This window comes from Lissotriton vulgaris, chromosome 6, assembly GCF_964263255.1.
Source record: "Lissotriton vulgaris chromosome 6, aLisVul1.2, whole genome shotgun sequence".
NCBI classification, from domain to species: domain Eukaryota; kingdom Metazoa; phylum Chordata; class Amphibia; order Caudata; family Salamandridae; genus Lissotriton; species Lissotriton vulgaris.
In genome coordinates this window covers 709,237,287-709,263,475 of record NC_141694.1, presented here as the reverse complement: position 1 = coordinate 709,263,475, position 26,189 = coordinate 709,237,287, and the positions used below count along the sequence as shown (strand labels likewise).

The 26,189-nt window shown below is 49.4% G+C and overlaps 1 protein-coding gene across 3 annotated transcripts in view; it reads left to right on the top strand.

The window, feature by feature from the left end:
- Positions 1 to 12,893: 12,893 nt before the first annotated feature.
- The window catches only part of MTRES1 (mitochondrial transcription rescue factor 1), a 56,177-nt gene continuing 42,881 nt past the window's right edge, over positions 12,894 to 26,189 (top strand). Inside the window, exons 1-3 of one of the 3 annotated variants that reach the window (XM_086926699.1) lie at positions 20,106 to 20,216; positions 23,216 to 23,299; positions 24,253 to 24,712. In XM_086926699.1, coding sequence (XP_086782825.1) covers positions 24,261 to 24,712 — 452 coding nt within the window. In that variant the 5' untranslated portion in view covers positions 20,106 to 20,216; positions 23,216 to 23,299; positions 24,253 to 24,260. Of the gene's footprint in view, positions 13,284 to 20,082; positions 20,217 to 23,215; positions 23,300 to 24,252; positions 24,713 to 26,189 lie in introns of those variants that run through there. The other 2 variants (XM_086926697.1, XM_086926698.1) reach the window with 2 other exon arrangements.

Sequence of the window (26,189 nt, the reverse complement as noted above, 5' to 3'; positions counted from 1 at the left end):
CCCAGACCCGCACTACATCCCAGGGTAAGTGCAGACACTCCGGGAAGTACTCACTTTCTGCCTACTTAAATTTATTTTACCGTGTTGTTTGTGTGTTTTTGTAAAAAACAAAAAGCTGCTCTGCTCGGTGAGTTTCAACGGCGGCGGGGACGTGTTTCCTTCCGGGTCAGATTCACTCGGTAAATCCCGGCAGAATCTGTCAAACGGATACGATGTCACTTTTATGTAATTAATTGTTAGGTTTGTGAAGTTCAAGCAGTGAATGTTACATTAATAGTACGGCTAGGTACTACGTGGGAATTTCGCTAGGTCCGTGCATTTTAATTAATGTTTTAGGCCAATGTAATTGTTGCACGCAGAAGTATTTAGAATTTTTGGAATGCGCTATGTAGATGAACCCATTATTTAGTTTCTGTGTTTTTCAGGTGTGTAGTTGATTGAGCTTGTGGGGCGTTAGCTTTACTTTTGTCATGTTTCTCGTTTTTTGAAAAAATTGTATATCATGGGCAATTAATGATTCAACGTGTTCTAGCCTGATAATGTGGAGTCAATGCCATTTTGATATATTTATATAGTATTTTATCTATGCATATTTTCTATTTTGCAACTGTTTTATAACCACGTCGATATGCTGGTTGCGCGCTATTTAAAACTATAGATACATGAATACCTTTCTGTATTAAAATACACACATTTGAGTGTGACAAAACATCCCTTTACTTTACAAGGGGCTCAGGCTTTATAGTTAACTTATTTTTATTATCCTCCAGATTGTAAATCACAAATCAGATATAATGCAGTTAAAATACCTTAATTTAGTTAGGTGTCATAAAAGGCATGAGAGAAAAGACGCCTCTTAAACGCACCCCATCGTGATTTTCTGTGTAATCTGTAATCACTTCTATTCAAAATCGAGACAGCTGTGAGGGCTGTGTGGGCTGAGAGAGCTGTGTGGGCTGAGAGAGCTGTGTGGGCTGAGAGAGCAGTGTGGGCTGAGAGAGCAGTGTGGGCTGTGAGAGCTGTGAGAGCTGTGAGGGCTGTGTGGGCTGTGAGGGCTGTGTGGGCTGTGTGGGCTGTGAGAGCTGTGTGGGCTGAGAGCTGTGTGGACTGTGAGAGCTGTGTGGGCTGAAAGCTGTGTGGGCTGTGAGAGCAGTGTAGGCTGTGAGAGCAGTGTGGGCTGTGAGAGCAGTGGGCTGTGAGAGCTGTGTGGGCTGTGAGAGCTGTGTGGGCTGAGAGCTGTGTGGGCTGTGAGAGCTGTGTGGGCTGTGTGGGCTGAGAGCTCTGTGGGCTGAGAGAGCTCTGTGGGCTGAGAGAGCTGTGTGGGCTGAGAGAGCTGTGTGGGCTGTGAGAGCTGTGGGCTGTGAGAGCAGTGTGGGCTGTGAGAGCAGTGTGGGCTGTGAGAGCAGTAGGCTGTGGAAGCTGTGTGGGCTGTGAGAGCTGTGTGGGCTGTGTGGGCTGTGTGGGCTGTGTGGGCTATGTGGGCTATGTGGGCTGTGTGGGCTGTGAGAGCTGTGTGGGCTGTGAGGGCTGTGATAGCTGTGGGCTGTGAGAGCAGTGTGGGCTGTGAGAGCAGTGGGCTGTGAGAGCTATGTGGGCTGTGAGAGCTGTGTGGGCTGTGTGGGCTGAGAGCTGTGTGGGCTGAGAGAGCTGTGTGGGCTGAGAGAGCTGTGTGGGCTGTGAGAGCAGTGTGGGCTGTGAGAGCAGTGTGGGCTGTGAGAGCAGTGTGGGCTGTGAGAGCTGTGAGAGCTGTGAGGGCTGTGTGGGCTGAGAGAGCTGTGTGGGCTGTGAGCTATGTGGGCTGAGAGCTGTGTGGGCTGTGTGGGCTGAGAGCTGTGTGGGCTGTGAGAGCTGTGTGGGCTGTGTGGGCTATGTGGGCTGTGTGGGATGTGTGGGATGTGAGAGCTGTGTGGGCTGTGAGAGCTGTGGGCTGTGAGAGCAGTGTGAGCTGTGGGCTGTGAGAGCAGTGTGGGCTGTGAGAGCAGTGTGGGCTGTGAGAGCAGTGTGGGCTGTGAGAGCAGTGGGCTGTGAGCTGTGAGGGCTGTGTGGGCTGATAGCTGTGTGGGCTGAGAGAGCTGTGTGGGCTGAGAGAGCTGTGTGGGCTGAGAGAGCTGTGTGGGCTGAGAGAGCTGTGTGGGTTGTATGGGCTGTGAGAGCAGTGTGGGCTGTGAGAGCAATGTGGGCTGTGAGAGCAGTGTGGGCTGTGAGAGCTGTTGGACAGGCCTCGTGAAGGGGCCGCTCCCTCCCCGCATAATAAGGCCCGAGCACCGGCACTCCCGGTGTCACCAGAAGAACCACCCCGGCAACCCACAGAAGCAACCCGCAACCCGTCCCCAACGGGACGCCTGCTCCCGAACACCCCGACATCGGCCGGCCTGGGCCGTCATCAGCAGCATTGCCCCGGCCCAGCCGCCATCTTGGACACTGCACCACGAGGCCGCGTGGCCGCAGCTCGACCCCAACCCTGGGCCTGGCCAGGCCCCGACATCGAGGCACCACCATTCACCCAGGAGGTGAACGGACCACTTGGCAGGTCAATGGGAGAGAGGAGTGTCGATGGCTCTCCCCCGCCAGGTGCCGATCGCCCCCAGCCTCCCCGGGCGCTGGCTCCACCCCCCAGTTGGGTGTCTGGACTCCCTCATCCCGGACCTCCCGACCTCCAAGTGCGAGGGTCCGGACATCAAAGGAGGCCAGACCTATAACTGGGGCAGCTCCAGAGCAGGAAGGCAGTTGTATCCTGGAGTCGAGAGACACCTTGAAGAACTCATCCTTGACGGACTGCTGGCGCTGCCGCAGCCCTGCCTTGTGAATCATCGTTCCTGCCTGCTGGCGCTGCCGCGGCCCTCTGCAACCTACATCATCATCGGGACCTGCTGGCGCTGCCGCGGCCCATCCGTGTGAACCATCGTTCCTGCCTGCTGGCGCTGCCGCGGCCCTCTGCAACCTACACCTTCGTCGGGACCTGCTGGCGCTGCCGCGGCCCATCCTTGTGGACCATCGTTCCTACCTGCTGGCGCTGCCGCGGCCCTCTGCAACCTACACCTTCGTCGGGACCTGCTGGCGCTGCCGCGGCCCATCCTTGTGTGGTGTCCATCTGTGGGGGGGAAGTTACTCGTCTGTACGATAGCAGGAGACGGCCCTCACCGGAGGCCTCTCCCCCTGTCCTCGGCCGACCCTCTGGGTCTCCGTCTAACATTGGTGGCCAGCGGCGCGATCCGAACCAACGCGTAATCGTACAGAGAGTAACTCACCCCACGACCCAACCACAATGACAACAAAAGAGAGCGGAACCACAGAAAAATTCCAGATGGAGAAACTAGAAGAGTACAACCACAGAGAGCTAAAACAATTTTGCATAGAACTAGGCATTGCTACCACAGGATTGAGCACGAAAGAAGACTTCAAAAAGGCCCTAGAATCTTGGGCGGAGACTGGTACGACTGTACCCCAAAACCAAAACCTCGAGGCGCCAGAAACAAGCACCACTACGACAGAAGGAAGGAGATCGGGTCTCTCCCCGGAGGAGATCCGAGAACGAGAAAAAAGCAGACTCCATGAATTAGAGCTGGCGCGACTTCGGTTGGACGGAGAACTGAAATTGGCAGAACAAAAAATAACATTGGAACACTTGCGGCTCCGAGAGGAGCGGGAAGAGAAGCAAAAACAGAGGGAGTTGGAAGAGAAAAAACTAGCCTACGAACATGAGCGCAATCTAGCAGAAATAGAGCTTCGGAAACAGAATAAAGATCTCGGGGTGCCCGAGCGCCAGAACACTCCTGGCCCTACAGACCCTAAAGTCCACATCCCCAAGGATGTCGTCAGAGAATATTATCGGAACGACGATATCCAGCAGTGGTTCAAAGCCTACGAGATAGCCATGACCTCCCACCGGATTTCTCGAAGTGACTGGGGAGCCGGGTTATGGGGGAGGTTCGTCAACGAAGGGCGCGACGCCGTGCTGCAACTCCCGGACCATCAAATGACGTCCTACGACCACATGAAGGCCGCCCTCCTCACTCGATACGGGCTCACGCCCGAGATGTACCGCCAGCGGTTCCGCGACTGCAAACGGATCCCGGGTACAACTTGGGTGGAGTATGTGAACTTTTTCAGCAGAGCATTCGAGGGGTGGATCAAGGGCAGCCAGGTAACCACCTATGAACAACTCTTTAATCTCATTGTGTGGGAGCACCTCTCCAACGAGTGCTTCGTCGAGCTCAGGCAGCACCTCCTCGACAGTAAACTGACTGAACCTCGGCAACTCGCCGCCGAAGCTGACCGATGGGAAAGCACCCGAGTTGCCCGAAACGGGCCCTGCGAGCCAAACAGAACCAACCAAGGTCCCCATCGCCCCCGAGGAGGAAGAGGCCAGGGTCGGGGCAGAGAAGCCGTCCCGGCGGCTCCCGCCAACAACCCCCCGCCCACGGCCGGCAGGGGAAACCCCCCGATGCGTCCGGGGTTCCGAGCCAACGTTACTTGCCACCGGTGCCAGCGGACCGGCCACTATGGCAACAACCCTAATTGCCCGAAGAACCAGAATCCTATACCCCGCCAGGTCGCTGCCGCCGCCCTGGGAGAAGAGCAAGCCCCAGAGGAGTATGAGGAATACGAACAGGGACAGCCCGAGTGGGAACCAGCCGCCATGTCCCTGGTCTGCCTAGGGGAAAGAGACATGATTCCGCGGGCTCCCCTACCCGCCAATACGAGAAAATACAGCCAGTGGGTAAACATAAATGGGCGCCGGGCTGAAGCCCTACGCGACACCGGGGCCAGTGTGACGGCAGTCCGCTGTCACCTGGTAACCCCGGAGCAGATCTTGCCGAACGTCCTTTGCCCCGTCCGGTCAGCCGACAACTCAGAAAGCCTGTGTCGGATGGCCTGCGTCCCCTTCGAGTGGGGAGGAGTGTCCGGAATGCTGAAGGTGACTGTCCGCGATGATGCCCCCGTGGACTGCCTCCTGGGGAATGACCTCGAAAGTTCCCCCTGGGCAGCCGTCGAACGAAGAGAATACCTGGGGATGTTGGGCCTCCCTGAATGGGCCTGCGTAGCGCCCCGGTCCATGGCCGCCCGCGCCATCTCCAGTCCCGAAGAACCCGAATGGCCAGAACCTCCTCCCCCGATCATCCCGGAGGGAGACGCCCTAAGTACCAATCCCCCAGAAGAAAAGGAAGAAGGGCCCGTTCAACTCCAGGACCTTCCCGAACTGGCCCAGTGGCGTCAAGAGGGTGGTCCCACCCAGGAACAATTCCGACAAGAACAGAAGACCTGTCCCTCCCTCGAGGGACTCCGGCAGCAAGCCCTCGCCCAGAGCGCAGGAGACACCGCAGGGGCCCACTGGATTTATTTGGACAATGACCTGCTCTACAGCGAGCAAAGAATTGCTGAGCTGGGGGCCAGTCGGGTGCTGGTGGTGCCCCTCCGCTTCAGAGACTTCCTTTTGAACTTAGCGCACGATGTCCCCCTTGCTGGGCACCTGGGACAAGACAAAACATACAACCGCCTGGTAACACACTTTTACTGGCCCAAAATGCGAAATGATGTCTCCAACCACTGCCGGGCCTGCCCCACCTGCCAGGCCAGCAGGAAGAGCGGCCGAAAAATCAAAGCACCCTTGCAACCATTTCCCGTCGTCACCACCCCGTTCGAACGGGTGGGAATAGACATTGTGGGGCCCCTAGACCCCCGAACGGCCCAGGGGCACCGGTTCATCCTAGTCCTGGTGGTTCACGCCACCCGCTATCCTGAGGCCATTCCTCTTCGGACCGTGACAGCACCCGTGGTGGGCCGAGCCCTAATGGGGATCTTCTCTCGAGTGGGCTTCCCCCGGGAGGTCGTCAGCGACAGGGGCACGAACTTTATCTCAAAGTACATGAGGTCTCTCTGGCAGCAGTGCGGGGTCACCTACCGGTTCACGACCCCCTATCACCTGCAAGGAAACGGAATGGTCGAGCGGTTTAACCGCACTCTCAAGGGAATGATCATGGGACTGGAAGAACCCCTACGTCGCCAATGGGACGTGCTGCTCCCGTGCCTCCTCTTCGCCTATCGAGAAGTTCCCCAGAAATCCCTCGGCTTCAGCCCCTTCGAGCTCCTGTACGGACACCCCGTCCGGGGCCCCCTCAGCCTGGTCAAGGAAGGATGGGAGATGGCCCCCCAGAAGACCCCTCCGGACGTATATAAGTATCTCTTGACCCTCCGCAACCAGACCCGGCGATTCAGGGAACTCGCCAAAGCCAACCTTGAGGCCAGTCAGGAGGACATGAAGAAATGGTACGATCAACATGCCTCCTCCATCGAGTTCGAACCAGGCCTGCAAGTATGGGTGATGTCTCCAGTCGAACCTTGTGCCCTGCAGGACAAATGGACAGGACCCATCAAGGTAATAGAGCGCAAGGGCCCTGTCACCTACCTAATAGACATGGAGTCCCCCACGGAACCCCCTCCGAGTCCTCCACGCCAACAGACTCAAACCCCACTTCGTACGCTCGGAGCTCAGCCTACTGATGGCAACAGATAGTGGGACGGAAGAAGACTCCGAGCCCCTCTCTGACCTACTGAGGACCCGTGAAAAAGATGGCTCAGTGGAAGGGGTCAGACTCTCCGAGGCCTTGTCCCCGGAACAACGCCAAGACTGTCGGGCTCTCCTGCTACAATTTGCGAACCTGTTCTCCCTCACCCCAGGGGTCACCCCATGGTGCCTTCACGACGTGGACACTGGGGATAGTCCACCTATTCGACACAGGGCGTACCGAGTGCCAGATCGGGTGCGCACCTGCATCCAGGACGAATTCTCTAAAATGCTGGCCCTAGGACTGATCGAGCCATCCGACAGCCCCTGGGCCAGCCCAGTCGTACTGGTCCCCAAGGCTGCCGCCCCGGGCGTCGCCCCCGAGCTCCGGTTCTGTGTAGACTATCGGGGCCTGAACGCTGTTACCCGAACCGACGCTCACCCCATCCCCCGGGCGGATGAGCTGGTTGACCGCATGGGGGCTGCCCGCTATCTGAGCATCTTCGATCTAACAGCAGGCTACTGGCAGATCGGCCTTACCCCCAGGGCCCAAGAACGATCCGACTTCTCTACCCCGGATGGCCACTACCACTTCAAAGTGATGCCATTCGGCATGAAAAACGCTCCAGCTACCTTCCAACGACTCGTGAACCAGGTATTGGCAGGCCTAGAAGAATTCAGCGCCGCCTACCTGGACGATATCGCTGTATACAGTCGTCACTGGGCGGACCACCTTCACCACCTCCGAGAAGTCCTGCACGCCCTCCAGCAGGCCGGTCTCACCATCAAAGCCAGCAAATGTCAGATTGGCCAGGGGTCCATGACCTATCTCGGACACCAAGTGGGGAGGGGTCTGGTGGCCCCCCTTCAGCTCAAGATCGCTGCCATCCAGTCCTGGCAACCTCCTGTCACCCAAACCGAGGTCCGAGCCTTCCTAGGGCTCACCGGATACTACCGGCGGTTTGTAAAGGACTATGGCAGCATTGTAGGGCCCCTCACAGAACTCACATCCAAGAAAAACCCCAAAACCGTCAACTGGACTCCGGACTGTCAAGCGGCCTTCGAGAAGTTGAAGGCCGCCATGTGCACCGCCCCCGTGCTCCAGGCCCCCGACTACAGCCGGGAGTTCATCGTCCAGACGGACGCCTCAGATCATGGCGTTGGGGCAGTACTCTCTCAATTCAACGCCGAGGGAGTCGATCAGCCAGTGGCCTTCATCAGCCGGCGCCTACTGGCTCGAGAGCAGCGCTGGAGCACCATCGAGCGGGAGGCCTTCGCAGTGGTATGGGCCCTCAAGAAACTCCGGCCCTACCTCTTCGGCACCCACTTCAGGGTACAGACAGACCACCGACCCCTGCAATGGCTGATGCAGATGCGGGGGGAGAACCCAAAACTGTTGCGATGGTCCATCTCCTGCAGGGAATGGACTTCACCGTGGAGCATCGCCCTGGCCAGGACCACGCCAACGCGGACGGCCTGTCACGCTTTTTCCGCCTCGGCGAGGAGAGTACCCAAGAAGATGGGTGACTCTCCCTGCCTTCAGCTGGGGGGGACGCATGTTGGACAGGCCTCGTGAAGGGGCCGCTCCCTCCCCGCATAATAAGGCCCGAGCACCGGCACTCCCGGTGTCACCAGAAGAACCACCCCGGCAACCCACAGAAGCAACCCGCAACCCGTCCCCAACGGGACGCCTGCTCCTGAACACCCCGACATCGGCCGGCCCGGGCCGTCATCAGCAGCATTGCCCCGGCCCAGCCGCCATCTTGGACACTGCACCACGAGGTCGCGTGGCCGCAGCTCGACCCCAACCCTGGGCCTGGCCAGGCCCCGACATCGAGGCACCACCATCCACCCACCCAGGAGGAGAACGGACCACTTGGCAGGTCAATGGGAGAGAGGAGTGTCGATGGCTCTCCCCCGCCAGGTGCCGATCGCCCCCAGCCTCCCCGGGCGCTGGCTCCACCCCCCTGCTGGGTGTCTGGACTCCCTCATCCCGGACCTCCCGACCTCCAAGTGCGAGGGTCCGGACATCAAAGGAGGCCAGACCTATAACTGGGGCAGCTCCAGAGCAGGAAGGCAGTTGTATCCTGGAGTCGAGAGACACCTTGAAGAACTCATCCTTGACGGACTGCTGGCGCTGCCGCAGCCCTGCCTTGTGAATCATCGTTCCTGCCTGCTGGCGCTGCCGCGGCCCTCTGCAACCTACATCATCATCGGGACCTGCTGGCGCTGCCGCGGCCCATCCGTGTGAACCATCGTTCCTGCCTGCTGGCGCTGCCGCGGCCCTCTGCAACCTACACCTTCGTCGGGACCTGCTGGCGCTGCCGCGGCCCATCCTTGTGGACCATCGTTCCTGCCTGCTGGCGCTGCCGCGGCTCTCTGCAACCTACACCTTCGTCGGGACCTGCTGGCGCTGCCGCGGCCCATCCTTGTGTGGTGTCCATCTGTGGGGGGGAAGTTACTTGTCTGTACGATAGCAGGAGACGGCCCTCACCGGAGGCCTCTCCCCCTGTCCTCGGCCGACCCTCCGGGTCTCCGTCTAACAGAGCTGTGAGGGCTGTGTGGGCTGTGTGGGCTGAGAGAGCTGTGAGAACTGTGAGGGCAGTGTGGGCAGTGTGGGCTGTGTGGGCTGTGAGGGCTGTGAGGGCTGTGTGGGCTATGTGGGCTGTGTGGGCTGTGAGAGCTGTGTGGGCTGTGAGAGCTGTGGGCTGTGAGAGCTGTGGGCTGTGAGAGCAGTGTGGGCTGTGAGAGCAGTGTGGGCTGTGAGAGCAGTAGGCTGTGAGAGCTGTGTGGGCTGAGAGCTGTGTGGGCTGTGAGAGCTGTGTGGGCTGTGAGAGCTGTGTGGGCTGTGAGAGCTGTGTGGGCTGTGAGAGCTGTGTGGGCTGTGAGCGCTGTGTGGGCTGTGTGGGCTGTGAGAGCAGTGTGGGCTGTGAGAGCAGTGTGGGCTGTGAGAGCAGTAGGCTGTGAGCTGTGTGGGCTGAGAGCTGTGTGGGCTGTGAGAGCTGTGTGGGCTGTGAGAGCTGTGAGAGCTGTGTGGGCTGTGTGGGCTGAGAGAGCTGTGTGGGCTGAGAGAGCTGTGTGGGCTGAGAGAGCAGTGTGGGCTGTGAGAGCTGTGAGGGCTGTGTGGGCTGTGAGGGCTGTGTGGGCTGTGAGAGCAGTGTGGGCTGTGAGGGCAGTGTGGGCTGTGAGGGCTGTGTGGGCTGTGAGGGCTGTGGGCTGTGTGGGCTATGTGGGCTGTGTGGGCTGTGAGAGCTGTGGGCTGTGAGAGCTGTGCGGGCTGTGAGAGCTGTGCGGGCTGTGAGAGCTATGTGGGCTGTGTGGGCTGAGAGAGCAGTGTGGGCTGAGAGAGCAGTGTGGGCTGAGAGAGCTGTGTGGGCTGTGAGAGCTGTGTGGGCTGTGGTTCCCAATGCTTTGTGAAGGCTGTTTCCCAACTGCTGTGCAACTTCTTCTACTCTTATGCTGAGATTTCCATGAAAGTCTTATAGTCTTAATTCAGCACCTGAGCGTAATAGGACGGAATGTATGAAGCTCTGTGGTTATACTGAATAAGCAGCTACCTATGTTATGCCATCTATTAATGTAATAACTGCACTTTCACAATTACTTTATTAACCTTCCTGCTTTCTCAAATTTGCTTGAAAATGCACGATTTTTCTTCTTTTTTTTCAAAATTTTCTTGGGGGGAGGGGTTATCCCCCCAAACCCCCCTTTTGGGGTTCGGGCTCGCTCGCTACGCTCGCTCGCTACGGTGCTGTATGCAAATCGCTTTGCGCCCCCACCACTTTCAAATGTCACCCACCGCCCCTGCCAACCATTGGAAAATGAGAAAATAGTAGGACTGAGCGAAGGACTCAAAAAAACCACAGGAGTGAAAAGCAGAAATGACAGTGAGCCCTCAGGGTGAACACAGGCAGAGACAAATGGTGTTAGAGGTTAGGAATGTTTGGGCATTTTTGTTCAATCAAAGTCCTGTTGCCCGGTGTTTCAGTTAAACAGGACGTGCAGAACGTTAGCGTCAAACGTTTATCAGTGACAGAGTGTCATCAACTGGAAATTTAAAAAAATCTATTCAAAAGAACTTTGCATCAGTTGTAGTGAACCCTCTAGCCCAGTAACGGCGGAGAAAGGAGGGTCTCAACGGAATGCTTTATTCATCATAGATCTCTCCTTGTTGTGTTGTTCTTTACCTTTAAGGCTCGTGGGTTATAGTAGTAGAATGTTATGATGCCATCTGGAATGTGTGTGATGCATCTTATGACTGTGGGGCAGTTGCAGAGCTATGGTGTAAGGCAGCGGCTGTTCCCTGGCGCTCACCTGTATTGATTTACCTTGCTGCATTAAAGCTTACTACCGTTACATATGGCTAAGCTCTTCTTTACACTCCTTTACTCTGATCAGCTGAAAATGTGCCGATATTCAGCGCGCCCGTCTCTTCCTCTTCTTGCTAGACAGTGCTGCAATTTTGCCTTGACCGTTTGGAAGTTGACTGTTGTGCACCATTAAAAGAACTTTAAATCAAGCACTTTGGGATATATCGACTTTGTATTTGTTGTGGGCTTGAGCATTTCCTAAAATCTGCTAACTGGTGTCAGCAGCAGCTTTATCAGCTACCTGCGGCATACCTTTCGTTTAAACCCCGCGCTTTGCCCATCAACCTCTTGCCCCTTGCCCAGTCTGGGATTTCAGATCACTATCAGGTGATCAAAGCTCCTGATCGTGACTGCATACATGGCAAAGCAGACTCCTCAATGTTCTGCCAAAGTCCAGGGAAGGGTGGTGCCTGGTTGAGTTCATACAATTTCTTTTTAATTTTTTTTTATCAATTAGTAACATTTTAATTTCTTAACTGGGTTAAAGAGGGAGCCGAGAGAGAACACCTCTGTCCCAAAATACAACAGAACATAAAGCATTACAGGTTCATACAATTTGTCACACTGAGGGTGAGGGCAAAAATGGAGGGCCGATACGGGCCGTCTCCAGGGTCGGATTGGCAAGGCGGGCATTCGGGAACGGGCCGAAGGGCCGGTGCCTCAGTGCCCTCTGTGGGCCGTTTTTTTTCTCCCCTGTCCCAGTCCACAGAGAGTGGATTAGGAAAGGGGAGAAGAAAAAAAACGGCCCACAGAGTGCACGAAGACAGAGACTGAGAAAATGAAAGCAGCCTCCAAACATCACCTGGCCCCCACAGCAAGACCCAGCTGTGGCCTCTCTCTCCTTCACCCCTGCCCTGCCAAGCAATCAAGCTGAGGCTGGGCTGGGGAGGGTGATTGTTTGCCATAATCGGCCTCCCTGGGGGCCAGGTGCTTCTCAGGCCTTTGAGCCATTTGCACCTCGGCCCCCTGGGGCCCATGCAGCCCAGAACCGGTGTTAGTCTTAACACCTCGCATTCAGTGCATAGTGGGCGAGGAAGAATGGGTCTTGCTGTGGGGGCCAGGTGATGTTTGGAATTTTTTTGTTTTATTTATTTATTTATGCGATTTTACATAGCGCGGACTTTACCCGAAGGTGTCAGAGCGCTTCACACTAGGAACAGCAATAATACATGAGGAGAAAATTATAAGTGGACAAATTACAAAAGCAAACGTTAAGTTACATGAATCAAAAGTGACAATAGTGAGCAACCAAAATACAAGAGGAGCAAATGATATATTACAGGAGGAAAAAGAGATATGTGTGCAGGTTACAAAAGCGTACAAAATACAAGTAGAGGTATATTACTGCAACTAATGGCAGACACTCCAGCACAAGAACAAATGTTACGTAGGCAATGGTGGCACTTGTGCAAGTATCTAAAGCAAACAAAAGTGAGAGGTAGCATACAGTGTGATACCAGAGAAAAGTGACGTGTGCAAGTTACAAAAGGGTACCATACACAGGTACAAGGGTAATACTACAGTAAATGGTAAACACTCAAACTGCCAGAACACACTGGGAAGGCACTTCCCATGCACCACTTCACCTCAGCCTCCCCCCTGGCCACCTGGCTACCTGGCTACCTTGGATGACCCAGAAAGCTGTGTTTTGTGCTCCCCTGCCAGGACATTTTCCCAAGGCCTGGAGGGTTGATTAATTTACTAATTGCAGGGGGCTTACCTCTGTTCATGTGCTCCTGAGCTGAAGGTCTGGGGAGGGCTGAGTAGGTTAGTAATAGCAGGGGCTTTGCTGCTTTTCAGGTGCTCCTGTGCTGGAGGGCTGGAATAATTTTGTGACAAAAAGGGGCCTTGCTATTTTTTTTAGTTGCTCAGCATGTAGGCCATTGTCACCTTGGCCCTGTGCAAGAACAGTATCCTCCCACTTTCATTCCTTGTCTGTGCAAATGGTGTTCCTTAAAAGGGCACGCCCCTTGAATGTGGGCCACGCCCCTTAAATATGGGCCACGCCTCTTGAATGTGGGCCACTTTTTTCGTCAGTGCCCGGGCCGAATTGTGATCCCAATCCGACCCTGGCCGTCTCAGCACCTGATTTTAAGAACTGCCGGCGCTGAGAACTGACAGGACCCGGTCCATTTAAAGCCCTGTCTCTTGGCGTGTACAGTATAAAGAAACCGGTTCTTCCTTTCACGGTTCACCTGTCTTTTGCAAAAACCCATTCGAGCGCTGTAGTTGGCAACCTATTGTACCCGGGAGATAGGTATGGCCCCAGCAAAGTAAATGCACCACTAATCTCCTGCCAAACCAGTCTGACCCGTCATTGCGCATGCGCAGTACCGACCCGGCGCAGGCGCACTCCTGCCAATTGCTGTTCGATGGGCAAAATAAGAGTCTGGCACGGCAGGGAACAGGTAAGAGGCAGTCAGAAGGAGGGGAAACACCGGGGCGGCTCAAGGGCAGCGCAGTAGAGGGAGGGTAGGTCAACGCTCGTTGTCGCTGGTCGTGCACGGGCAACGCTTGGGGCTTACGGCATCTCGCGCGAGTCAGAGCACCAAAGAAGCCGAGACTGCCGCGCCCTTCAACGCAGCGAGAGGACACCGGGGTCCCGGGGAGGCTGCACGCGCTGCATGGTGGGAAAGAGCAGAGCTCCAAATGCCTTGCACTCCTGAGGTGTTTGCAAAAGCAGAGTAGTGCTGTCCTCTTCAGAAAAGAGGCCCGCCCCTTATCGGACGGTACTTTATGGCTGTCACTGATTGTTTACGTTCCGTGGTATAATTATTAAACGATTGCCTTCTTCCTCCCACCTAAAAAGTCTTCTAACCACTTTTCTTGCTAATGAAAATGAGCTATTCTCGTTTATTTATTTAATGCATTTTTATAAAGCGCTGACTCTACCCGAAGGTGTCAGAGCGCTGAACAATAGAACCAGTTACGACGTTACATGAGAGAAATGTTACAAAATAGAACGTTACAAAAATAGCAGGACACAATATCAAACCCTGCAAGCAAGAAGAGGTACGGAAAAACATAGAAGGCAAGAACACAATATCAAACACAGCAAGCAAGGGTGAGGAATGTAGAAGAAAATATTACAAATTTACAATGACTAACGAACTTCCTAGAGGGGTCTGAGAATGAAGGTATTCGTTCTGAAAGTGACTTTGGAATAGAAGAGATTTGAGGCCAGCTCGGATGATTCTCAGCGCTAGGACACTCCCAGGAGTAGCCGGGCACTTTACAAAACACTTGTATTCATTCATTCTTTGGAATACTGCGGTTACAGAGATTATGTCAGTCCTGGATTTTATGTTTTCCTTGAAAGGTTGCATGGCAAGTTCCTAAACTTAGCAACGCTATTATCCCAAAAGTGGCCCACACGTTTTATTGCGTATCATGTGACCACCACCTACCTCTACGCCATTAGCGGTATTTATTAGTAGTTGATTGCTTTCTTCTTTATGTTTATATTATGATAGTAACCCTTTCTTGGAGAGCAGCGGCATCTTTTAACTTACTATAGGAAGTTTATCTCAGCATAACTTTCACCCATTTTTCCTGAATTCCCAAGTCCTCAACATTAACTCTATCCTACCCTAGCAACCTAAACATCCACATTGCAGCCACACAGCAGTCAGTCCACCAGGCACCTTCAGCTTACGGTGATTCATATCCAGACTTATTAATTGCATAAACAAATACAACTAAAACCTCTGCACCATACTGCCTAGCCTCGCTCATTTTTAGGTTGAGCCTGGGCAGCGCATGCGCTGCTGCGAGGCATGCAGTATTGGAGTACGGCTTTGAAGCCCCGCCCACTCTGCGGCCATATTTTTAATTGGCTTGTGTCATTGTCTTTTGTAAACATTGGCTTCCGATTCGTTATTAGGCTTGTTAGTCCTTCCTTGGTACCGCCTTGTCTGCATTTGTTACTTCCCTTAACGACTGGACATTTTACTTGTCTTGTTACATGGTCTGCTTTGTCTTGACTGTGAGCACTATTTTGTTTAATGGTTTTCCCCTATACCACCCACTACGTCGCAGTACACCTCACGCTTTTATTTACTAATGCTAGTCTGCTTTAACTATAGCAGCCACATTTCTTTATTTTAGCCGTGCGGTCTGCTTTGAGAATAGCGGCTACGCATGCTTATTTTTTTGTTTACTAGCACCCATGCGGCACTTTCACATTATTGGAGGTCGCGCCCCTTTCTTTAGACAAGTGGCGTCTAAAGAAAGGGGCACAGTGCTATTAAAGTCAAACCGCAGCATGGGGTGTTTTTACAACAAAAAAACACATCTGTTTGTCAACTTGACAAACAGATGCATTTTTTTTGTCAAAGCTCCATGTGCCACGGTTTCACTTTAATGTCGGCCACGCCCAATTCTTTAGACGCAGCTTGTCTAAAGAAAGGGGCACGGCCTCCATGAATGTGAAAGCGCTGCATGGGCACTAGTAATTTGCAATGCAATGGGTCTCGCATTTGCAAGAGTTTAAGCTATTGCATTTCCAATAGCTCAAACTCTGGTAAATGCAAGACCTATTGCATTGCAAATGCTTGTTAAATGTTTACAGGTAACCAAAACCTCTCCAAACTAGGAATCTCCAAAGTTAGTGGACACTCACTCTTTCCTTTGATATACATTTTATTCTGCAATTCTCTGTCACTTGCATGCAGTTGTGAATGAAGAAAGATTGGAGATGCCCACAATCTCACTGAAATGATAGTAGAGTGCTCTCTATCAATTGTGGGTGTTTTTATAAGATGCCATTTCCAAAAATAGACATGAAATTCTGACTTCTGGTAAATTTAAGTGAGTCAAATAACAATCTATCAAAGCCAGTGCTTGGGAATTTTACATAGCTGAAAAGCAGGAAATCAATGGCTTACCCTCCTATATATCCTATGCAGACTATCCTAATATTATTATTACTTCTTGCAGCAGAATTAACTTTTAGAACAGTCAAAACAATTACAGAGTGGTTAGACCTTTAAATATAGTCTGCTCAGGTTGAGCAACAATGCCAAATGGAAGCTAACTTAACTGGTGGGCACTTTTCTGGATCTATTGGGTAATATTTAAGACTTGTACAGTATTCCTGGCTGAAATCTGTTAAGGTCTCCACCTATATAAAAGGTGAAAAAAACAACTATTTCATCTATTGATTGCTTGTCAAGCTAAGTGTGTCATGTAGTATTTGCTAGATTATAGCTGAATAAGTGAATCAATAGGTTGACGGGAACTTTATTATACCTTCAGCTCAGATGTCATTTAGGAAGATGTAATTGAAGCCATACAGTGTGATGGTGCTAGCCCTTGTGGCCCATAATGCAAAGACGCAAAGCACCCACCCTTCATTGTGCATGCATTGATTTCCCCAAAGCATTTGACAGTACAGACAGGGCTTTACTGTGGTCAGCCTCTTGAAATTTTGTGTTCAGCACAGCCTAGCAAGAATTCTCTTTGATTCATTCCTTGTGTTGGACTGCAGTATCAATATTTGCAAGAAGATATTTTGAAGAAGATATTTTGCTACTGTGGAATCTAACGAAATTGCGTTTTAGCACTGTCAAAACCCCTTTCAGAGGTCCAAAGGGCACGCAGGGGTTACTGGACCCAACTGTGGTAATTGAGACCTTTTACTCCTGATGGTCCTGGAGCCCAACCTACTACGGATCCTGCTCAACTGGGCCAGGTACCCCTTCTGGGCTTGACCCTCAGTGGTAGCTGTAGTCGAGCAGCCGAGGCTCCCTCAAGGGGGATGTAGACACAAGTCAATGAACATGACTTGTAACTCAAAGTGCAAACAGTATGAACAATAAATCTATGTCCAGCCCAATACTTGCTTTTATAGGAAAAGCAGTATTTTATTTCTAACTTTCCAAATGCCAAAGAAGAATGATAATTAGAAGCAACAGAACAATCCTCTTTGGAATTAAATGACATAGATTTATAAAGCACACAGTTACCGCAGGGCATCAAGACACTAAAGAAAGGAGAGCTCAGAGGGAAAAGAAAAAAGCTCCTATCATAAAGAGAAAGAAACTGCTAGCCCTGAGTTAAAAAGCCAGGTCTTCAACGCTTTACGAAAAGTAGTGTGTTCCTGCAAATCACTAATGACTTGTGGGAGAGCATTCCAAATTTTGCTGCAGCCACAGAAAAAGCCCCCCCCCCCCCCTCCACCTAGACTTCCTAAATTTATGAACAACTACAAGATAATAACTAGCAGACCAAAGATGTCTAATGGAAAGATATCTCTGGAACATCTTTGTCGGTCCTCTGGGCCCGATATTTTGGAACGTTCTTTGAACCATGCATAAAGCCTTGAAAGTAAAGCTTTTGTTCACATGTAACAAATGCAGTTTGGAGATCCCCGCTGAGACTGATTGGTGTTTAGGAATTTCTGGTATCAGTCTCGCTGCCGCATTCTGTACTAACTGTAGTTTAGCAATTGCTGTTTTATTGATCCCTAAATAAAGTGCATTACAGTAGTCTAGCCTAGAGGAAATCAAGGCAAGAACTACTGGCTTGCACCTTTTCAAAGGAGAAAATCTTCCTCAAGGTCCTAATAATTAAAAAACAAGTGGATACCATACGATTGACCTGAAGGTCAAACGATAACTTGGCATTCACTAATACTCCAAGATTTGTAGCAGAGTCTGCCAGATGGTCAATACCCCTAGTATCTCTAGCTAGCAGGAATTATTCCAAATGGAGGGATGGTTGTAAAAAATCAAATCCTCAGTCTTGTCGCGATTCATTCTAAGATAGTTGCTACTGATCCAAGACGCTATTGCCTGCATACATTTCTTGAAGTTGGCAGCCTTGGCCTTCATATTCTTGGTGATAGGCACAATCACTTGGTTGCCATCTGCATAGGATAGGGCGTGCAGTCGAAAAGACTGTATCAACTTCGCCAGAGGGGAGACATGGAGATTGGCAGACGTTTGTCAGGGCTATCTCACCACCAGCTTAAGTGTAATGCAGGCAAAACCGAGCTACTTTTTTGGGTACAAAGACAGACGAGCCATGGCTTTTCTTTTGGCCGGAGGATGCACCCCCTCCACTAAGCTACACTAGCTCTGTTTAAAATCTTGGTATTAAGTTTGATGGTGGGCTCTCTTTTCTGTCACAGGTTAATGCAATGGTAGGGACTTGTTTTGGTCTGCTTAGAAAGTTCTTCCATTTTCTGTCTCTATGCTAGGAAACTGGTAGTACAAGCTTTGATAACATCTAGGAATAAAACAAATTGTATTTGTAAAGCGATCGTTCACCCCTAACGGTGTATCTTGTCGCTGAATAACAGATGTTTATTGTTACCCAACTCAATGGTACTCATTTTAGAGACGTTAGATGGATGAAAGGCTGAGTGAACCCGCCGGAATTTGAACCTGTGACCATAAGGTCGAACACAGGCCCCTGCAGTGGATGCATTAGTCCACTGAGCCAACAGACCTGTCATGTTGTGGGGATTGGCTGTCCCAGATGTCACTGTCCCGAGGAGGAGGGGCCAACACTCAATCCTGTCCATGCGCACTTAAGCGCCCCTCACTTCCCCTGGCGCGGGATGCTAGGAAACACTGCTGTGTTGTGGGGACTTACTGTCCCAGCTACAACTGCCCAAGGAGGTGGGGCCAATGCTCAATCCTGCCTGTGCCATACACTCTTAAGCGCCTGTCACCTCCTGGGGCGCGGGATACGAGGAATCACTGCCATGTTGAGGCGACTCACTGTCCCAGCTGCCACTTCCCCGAGGACAAGGGGCCAACACTCAATCCTACCTGCGCCGTGCTCTCTTAAGCACCGGTCTTCTCCGGCGGTGCGATATGCGCCCAGGCAAATCCTCCGGTGCCAGGAAGAGGTGGTGCCACCCCCCTTGGTTGTGGAACCAAGCATCTGGGGTTGTTCCGGCTTGGCTCAGCCTTATACTAAAGGTACTTTTACTTTCCTATCCCTGATATCTTCTCTTTGTCTTTGTATCTAACTTCCTCTAGTTAGTATGCGGTAAAACAAGGGGACGAACGCTAAAAAGTGGTGAGGCTGGAAGTTGCATCTCTTTCAGGGAGAATATTTCCTAGGAACATCTCATAGTACTTTGGGACTCTTGACTGTAAAACTGTTAATTAGTGGAACTGGTTCTGTGTTTCATAAGTGTTAGTTGTCGCTGCTTAGCAAAGGGCAAAAGGAAAGTCCAGGATAAAGCACAGGGGGATGCCCTTCCCAAGAAAATGCCCACCTGTGCCATTTGCACTGATGCTATGGATAGGATTGAGGTTTTACTCTTGGAATGTCAAGTAATTGCTCATAGCCACCCTCCTCCACTTGCCAATCCTGCCACCCCCACCCAATACCATTAGAGCATTCTCCTATCCCTCCCCCTGCAAAGAAAACCACTAAACTAATTCCACAGATATTTAGTAAACCCCGTAGGAGCAGTTGGAAAGGTACAGGAGGTAGGATTCTAGAGCCCCCTGCCTGTACTCGTCAGCAGCACCCGAGTGAGCTTGTAGGACTAACTCCAGTGGCACAGAGTAAAAAGGTCCTGTTCACTATTACTGGTCACTACACAGTATGCTGCCCCCACTGCACTCAAGCTGCGGGTGAAGGCGGTAGCCTTCCACCACCCTAAAAGTATTGCTTTGGGCACCCCTCCCAGTCCAACAAGACCACAATCCATGAGACAGGCCTTTGTCATGGTGCACACGTACGACCCATGTTCGCGTATGACAAAAATCAGCATTCGGGATCCAGACAACAATATAGCTAAGCACTTCAGGGCAGGAATACACATCTTTACCATGCAGAGAATTTGATCATCCGGACAAGCACTGTATTTAACATTTGTTTAATCTACTTCGATATTGCCTAAAGTAGGGCTGAGCAACTAATCCTCCAAATTTTGGTACCACTCAAGCAGCTGGCTTTGTTATGCTGATGGTCCACTCCTATTTTATGTTATCCCGTTGGTCTTTAAAGAGCTATGACTATTTTATGACAAGCAGGATGTGTTAGAAATTAACTTGGTATTAGCTAACTCTTAGCTTTTCGCAAATAATGCTCCGAAGGCCATTAGACAAAAGGTAATGTACATCTCACCACATCGATTAAGTTTGTTAAACTCAGTACTAGGATTCTGTAATATATTTTAAATGGCCCTTCTTACCTCTGTTTGGAACATACAAAGCTAAAATCATACCACTTTTCTCTTATAGGTCTCTTATACGAGTCAGAGCTATTGAAAAATCTGTCGACCTCTTAGACTGTCTTAGCATCATCTTCTGTAGCTTGGACAGTCTATCCGAATGAAAGGTATCAGACTGGAGTTAGGGCTGAGGTCGAGCTGGGTACGTTCACTACAAATAGTACCAAATTGATATTTTTTCTTTTGTCTGAATGTCTATTCCCATAACTGACTGGAACTTCAATCAAATCAATAAACCAGGGTCATGCTCGCATGCACTTTATGCTCTAGTCAGCAATACCTAATTGAAACCTCTCGATTGTAATGATGTAACTTCATTTAAACATAGTGTAAATAATTCCCTTAAATTACTATCATTTGGAATTTATGTCCTAATCATAAGCTCACCCATATCAACTATTGCCTAAATTACAGTTATCATTAGTTGGCCAAGCTATGTGATTATTTCTTGGGCCAACTAAAAAGACAATGTTGAGTTCTATTTTCCTTTTTAATTAAAATCATTGCAGTATAAAATCAGTCACGATATCTCACTGCCTTTACCTTTACTTTTCCATGGTGGTGAAGTTCTGTAAATAAATGTTCATTGAAAAGTATGACCTTTGCCATTACTCTTGAGTTTGAATGTTTTTTTAATGACATCTTTTTTTTTTGCTGTGATTGCTGTATTGTCTTCACAGAAAGTTACTTGAACTTTTGTATTTACAGTCTTTGGTATGTAGAGTGACATAGTCGGGATGTCAAGATGATCATTAGTGGAAGCGCAAGGATACATCCACATTTAATTCCTACTTAGAATTGTTCTTAAGGTCTGCTCCTGAGAAACAAATCTGACTTGTTTGTGGTGTTAGAGAAGTGTTTGAGAGATCTTAGGTGAGAGTTGATTTCGGTCTTGTGTCAAATGCTGGCACTTTGATATTGATGCATGTTATATAGGCATCTAAAGTCCAGTGGTATACCAGCTAAAATTCCTTAATTTCTAAAACTGTATCGGTCTGGAGATGGAGACTGGGGTATGGAGGGGGCTCTCCTTTGCTGCCTGAGCGGTATAGGGCTGGAGACTCCCTCAACCCTTTCTCTTTTTTCCAAACCTACAGAAGGAGGGACCCCTATGACATTGCAGATCATGGCTTTGTTTCACTGTTTGTGCGCTGAGCACTGGCCCTGTATCCATCCCTCTCCCAGGACCCTTCCCAAAAAAGAATAAGAGTCAGTCTGAATATTCCAAGCACCAAGGACCTGCTTTTTCCATACTGGCACACATAGCTGCTGCTGAGGCCATGTATGAAGTTGGGAGTACCCACCTTTTTTTGCACATATATGCACAAGAGCAAGCCACAGTATCCCCCCTGCCCTGCAACATCATGGGGAAAACTGCTGTGGTGGAAGAGGAGGCTAAAGCTGCAGGTGTGTGGCTACACCCCAGCTATGGCCTCAGGTTGGGGACAATGGAGTTTGGCCCCTGATCCCGGTCAGGTCAGGTGGATATGGAGACATAACCAACAGTTGTAAACTGTGAGACTGTACTGCTTTTTGTGTGGTCACGCCTATTTTGTTGGGCTTGATTCTCTTGCTTTTTTCTACGCACTGGGATACTGCTAATCAGCATATGGTGCAGAAATCCCCCCATGGCATGGAAAGTTAAATGGCACATGTGGACTGCAGCACTTATTATAGCATTCACCGGTATTACAAAGGAAACTCCTACTATTGTAGCCTGACTTTTGCAGTTTAATCCTGTAGTTTAACCTGTCAAAATAATCCTTTTTTGCAGGAGGAAAACACCTTCTCTTTAAAATATTAATAAGACACTCCCTTTAGGCTTTGTTGCCTACAAGGGAGGGTATATAGTATCTAAACATGGGACGTGCAGAAATGTAATTATGCTGTGCTCCTACAGTGAAGATCTGCCTATTTTAATGTGGAAGGCTCTTGCTGTCCTATGAGGAAAACTAGACTACAGATTAAAATATTAATTTCTCTAACTCCAGGTTTGGGACAAGCTAGAGAAAGGGTTCAACAACTATTTTCAAAATTTATTAAAAACCCAGTTCCATTGCAAAGTTAAATTTTTGATGAATATTTAGGAAAATTAACTTTTAGAAAGGCACCTTTTCCTTGGTGACGCTCCTATGGTCTAATTTGCATTATCTTGGTAGTAGCTATCCCACAAGTGCTTGACCTTAATGATAGTCTCTCGTTGAGGTATTTGGATCCGATGTTGTTTAGGAATTTGTAGGCATGGGTGAGGAGTTTGAAGGGGACTCTCTTCTCGACAGGGAGCCAGTGGAGGTCTTTTTAGGTGTTGGGTCATGTGTTCGTGGCTTTCAGTCCCGGGTACGAGTCTGGCGGCGGCGTTTTGGATGGTCTGGAGTCTGTGTAGGAGAGATCTGTTGATTCCGGCGTATAGGGCGTTGCCGTAGTCCAGGCTGCTGGTTATGAGTGCGTGGGTTGAAACTGAGGTGGCATGTAGGGCAAAAGAGTGATCACTGATGGGCTGAATTGGTACCCAAGCAATTACTTGTGGTTAGACTGATTGCAAGCATTTCTCCCATCACCTTTTGTATGTTTGCCAACTACGTTAAATAGTGATATGTGTTTACCACATTGCTCAGGGTTTTATTACCACTCTTTGACTCATCGCTGGAAACTACCACACACTGAAGGAAGACTAAAAATGATGTGTGCTTATGATTTAATCATGCAAACGTTATATCAAGCACCTACACTTGCATCTTTGTGAATCAGGCAGAACATGTGTTTATTATTTTCCTTAAATAGGTTAGGCCTATCCCTGTGACAGTCCTTTGTAAATCAGGCCCAGTTTGGGTTATTTGTGATTCAAAAAGTGATTTTCCATTAGTCCAGTTTTGATCATGGTTATGATTTTGTGATCTTTCTCCCACCTATTGTTTTCACTCGGATCCCGTCAGTTATACTTTGTACTTCATAAAATGTTATCAGTTCTGGCATAATGCTGAGTTATGGGAATTTATTACTCGAACTATCGGCAGTTACAAGACTGAAATCGTGATAACAAGCTGCTTTCTGTATCTTTCTTAAAACTTGTTTGTTCACAAGATAAGAAAGATGTATCTAACGCTATCTAATTAATCTCTTCGGTCTCGCCCATTCTTCCAGTGCATCATTTTCGTGAACATTGGGAGTGGATTTGGTTCTTGAAATGGGTGCTGATTTTCAGAGAACTTGGGCTTGAAGATTATGGTACATTTTTAACTCTTCATGCTCACGACTCACCTTTGCCAGATCCTTGCTGCTTACTAATGCCAGCTCACCACACTGTCCACCAGAGACCGCTCCCCTACTGCCTACTAATGCCAGCTTTCACCACGTGCACTGGTGTCTGCTTCTTACACGATTTACTACTGCTCACTTTTTCGACTGTCTGCCAGTGCAGGCTCTTCATACTATCCTACAATAAGGTCCTTCACATTGTCCCCCACTGCAGGCTCGCTATATTTGTCATCAGTACAGGTCCTCACACTACCAATCCCCACACTGCCCTCCAGCATTTTTCACTTGGCACTTGTACAAGCTCTTCAGACTGTCTAAAAGACGAGCTCTCACACAGCTCTTGCCACTTGGCTCCCCAAGCTGCTCACAAGTGCCACTTTCTCACTCTGCACACATTTGCAATCATCTGTTCCTGATCCTCAGCGCCCCTGAGTGTCTGCTCTTCTCCCTGTCCACCATTGCCTACTTCTCCTCTTGTCTACTTTTGCCAGCTATTCACACTGCAATCCAGTGCTATAGTCTTACATTCGCAGAGTGCCTGCTGCTAACCCTGCTCACATTGTCAGTGATGTAATGTGCAGTAGGCCCAAAGTGAGCCATCACCAACACAAAACAAAAAACTCACCCCACAAAAGCTAAAACTATTTACTATATCTATTATTGTAATATAATATAGTGGTCTGCAATATTCAACAGCCACACAAATGGAAGTACGCTGTGGCTGCTCCTTGCAACCATTTTTGTTAGTAATTTAATTATGGTGGATTTCATCCCATTGAAGTATAAATTATTTTGTTTAATATGGCAAATTATTAAAAAATTCTTTGTACAATAAATTATGTAAACATTATTTGAGACACTGTTCTGTTTCAAGAGGCAAAAAATAAAGTTTGTAAGACATATTTGTTTTTGGTGATTTCCAGGAGATGCCATGACAGGTTTCAGATTATCCATCAGCCTTTTGAGAAAAGTCAATGTTTTTATTCGACCCTGGGAGAGACGCTCTACCTGCACACTCTGCGTATCAAGGACACAATGCATGCTACCTGCTGACCTGCATACAAGGGCTGCATATCATGGAACTCCTGCCAATGGAGCCTTTTCTATAAGCCCTTCCAGGGGCCTTGGATTGCATCTTGAAAAGAATGTGGCTTTATCTGTAAGATTAAAAAGTAGCAAAACCTCAAAGAAGAATCGAAAACAGACTTTACAAGAAGATGATGATGATGATGATGACGACGATGACGACTTAGATCAGCATGATTTTGAAGCGGAGGTTGAAGAAGACCCTAGCCTTCCAAAGGATTACAAAGATCTTGTCAAATCGGTCCAGTCTTTCCGGTACGATGTTGTCATGAAAGCTGGCCTGGATATTGCAAGAAGGTAAGTGTAAATGCTTTTAGAATTGCAGTTATGAAACTGATAATTCTTCTCTATCAATTTAATATCGAAATATGGGTTCCATTTTACCACTATTCTCCACTCTTTGATCTCGTGAATTCCTCTCCCTTAGTGTCGGTGCATCTCTTTTAAGCAAAGTTAAAGAGAGTAACTAAATGTTTGCATTCTGATTTTTGTTTATACACACTGACTTCTAGATACTAATCACGGCTCTCTGGAAATCAGAAAAGCCACTTACTCACTGTAAACAAAGTAGATGTGTGCACACATGCTGGTCAAACAGTTGTATTTTTTATGCGTTTTTTATTAGGAAACAAAGCCTTCAAAATATGATATGGAGAAGCTCTAGGAGATTCGGTACAAAGGTGTGCTTAGAAATCTTCCGCATTTATTTTAATTTGATATTATTGTGCACTAGTTCCGATATACAGATACCTGCACTTTGCCTATGAAATATCGAAGATATTCTATTCAGATTCTAGAGCAGGAAAATACTGTAATGTTATATGTTTCTCATTATGTCCTAAGAAGCAATATGTTGCAGTCATTATATTCTTGCTTAAAAAATTGGTTGATATTGAATCCAAGATTATCTCCCTAGGCAAACTCTAAGGCACTGATGCTCAAAATACAGCCGGGGGCCACGTGTGGCCCTCTTGACCTTTACATGTGGCCCTCCTGGTGAGCAGCTGTTTAGTTGCTGAGCACTAATATTCAGAAATACATTTGTTAAACAAACAGGCAAGTTATTTGCAGGTTAAATGAAGTCATGAGGTAACTATGGCGGTGTTCTGCATCACTTAACTTTAGTTAACCTGCAAATAAATGCTTGCCCATTTATTTAACATCTTTTTAGACCTCCTTACACAATCCCTGACCCACTCAGACCCCCTACCGCCACCTTGATGGCATTTTTGCGGCCCTCTGTCACACCACAGACAGTACTTTGTGGTTCCTGGGCAAATGTTTGCTAGTACCCATGCTCTAATGCATTCCCTTTGTCATATGCGTAAGCTAGTGTATTGACTCATTAAAATACCTGTTTGATATGATGTAAAGCAGCAAACTCCAGCAGATTATGTAGTAGAATCCCTTCTAGACACGCTGCCACTTATTATTTATTATTTGGTTTTTGTAAAGCACACAGCTACTCCTATGAGTGTCTTGGCGCTAAAGTGCAGTGACCACTAGTCAGAGGACGATTGATCGTTAGAAAGCCTAATTGAACAGCCAGGTTTTTAGAATCCGTTTGAAGGAACTCTCCTCTTTGGTGGCCCGTAGATGAACGGGAAGAGCATTCCAGGTAGAGGCAGCAAGGACCGAGAAAGACGAGATGCCCCATTTCTTCCTCCTGGTTTTTGGCACAACAGCCAACAAGGCATCGCTTGAAAGCAGAGTTACCGCTGTAAGGTAGTGTGTGAGTCTATTGCCCAAGTAGCGGGGACCAGACTTATAAAGA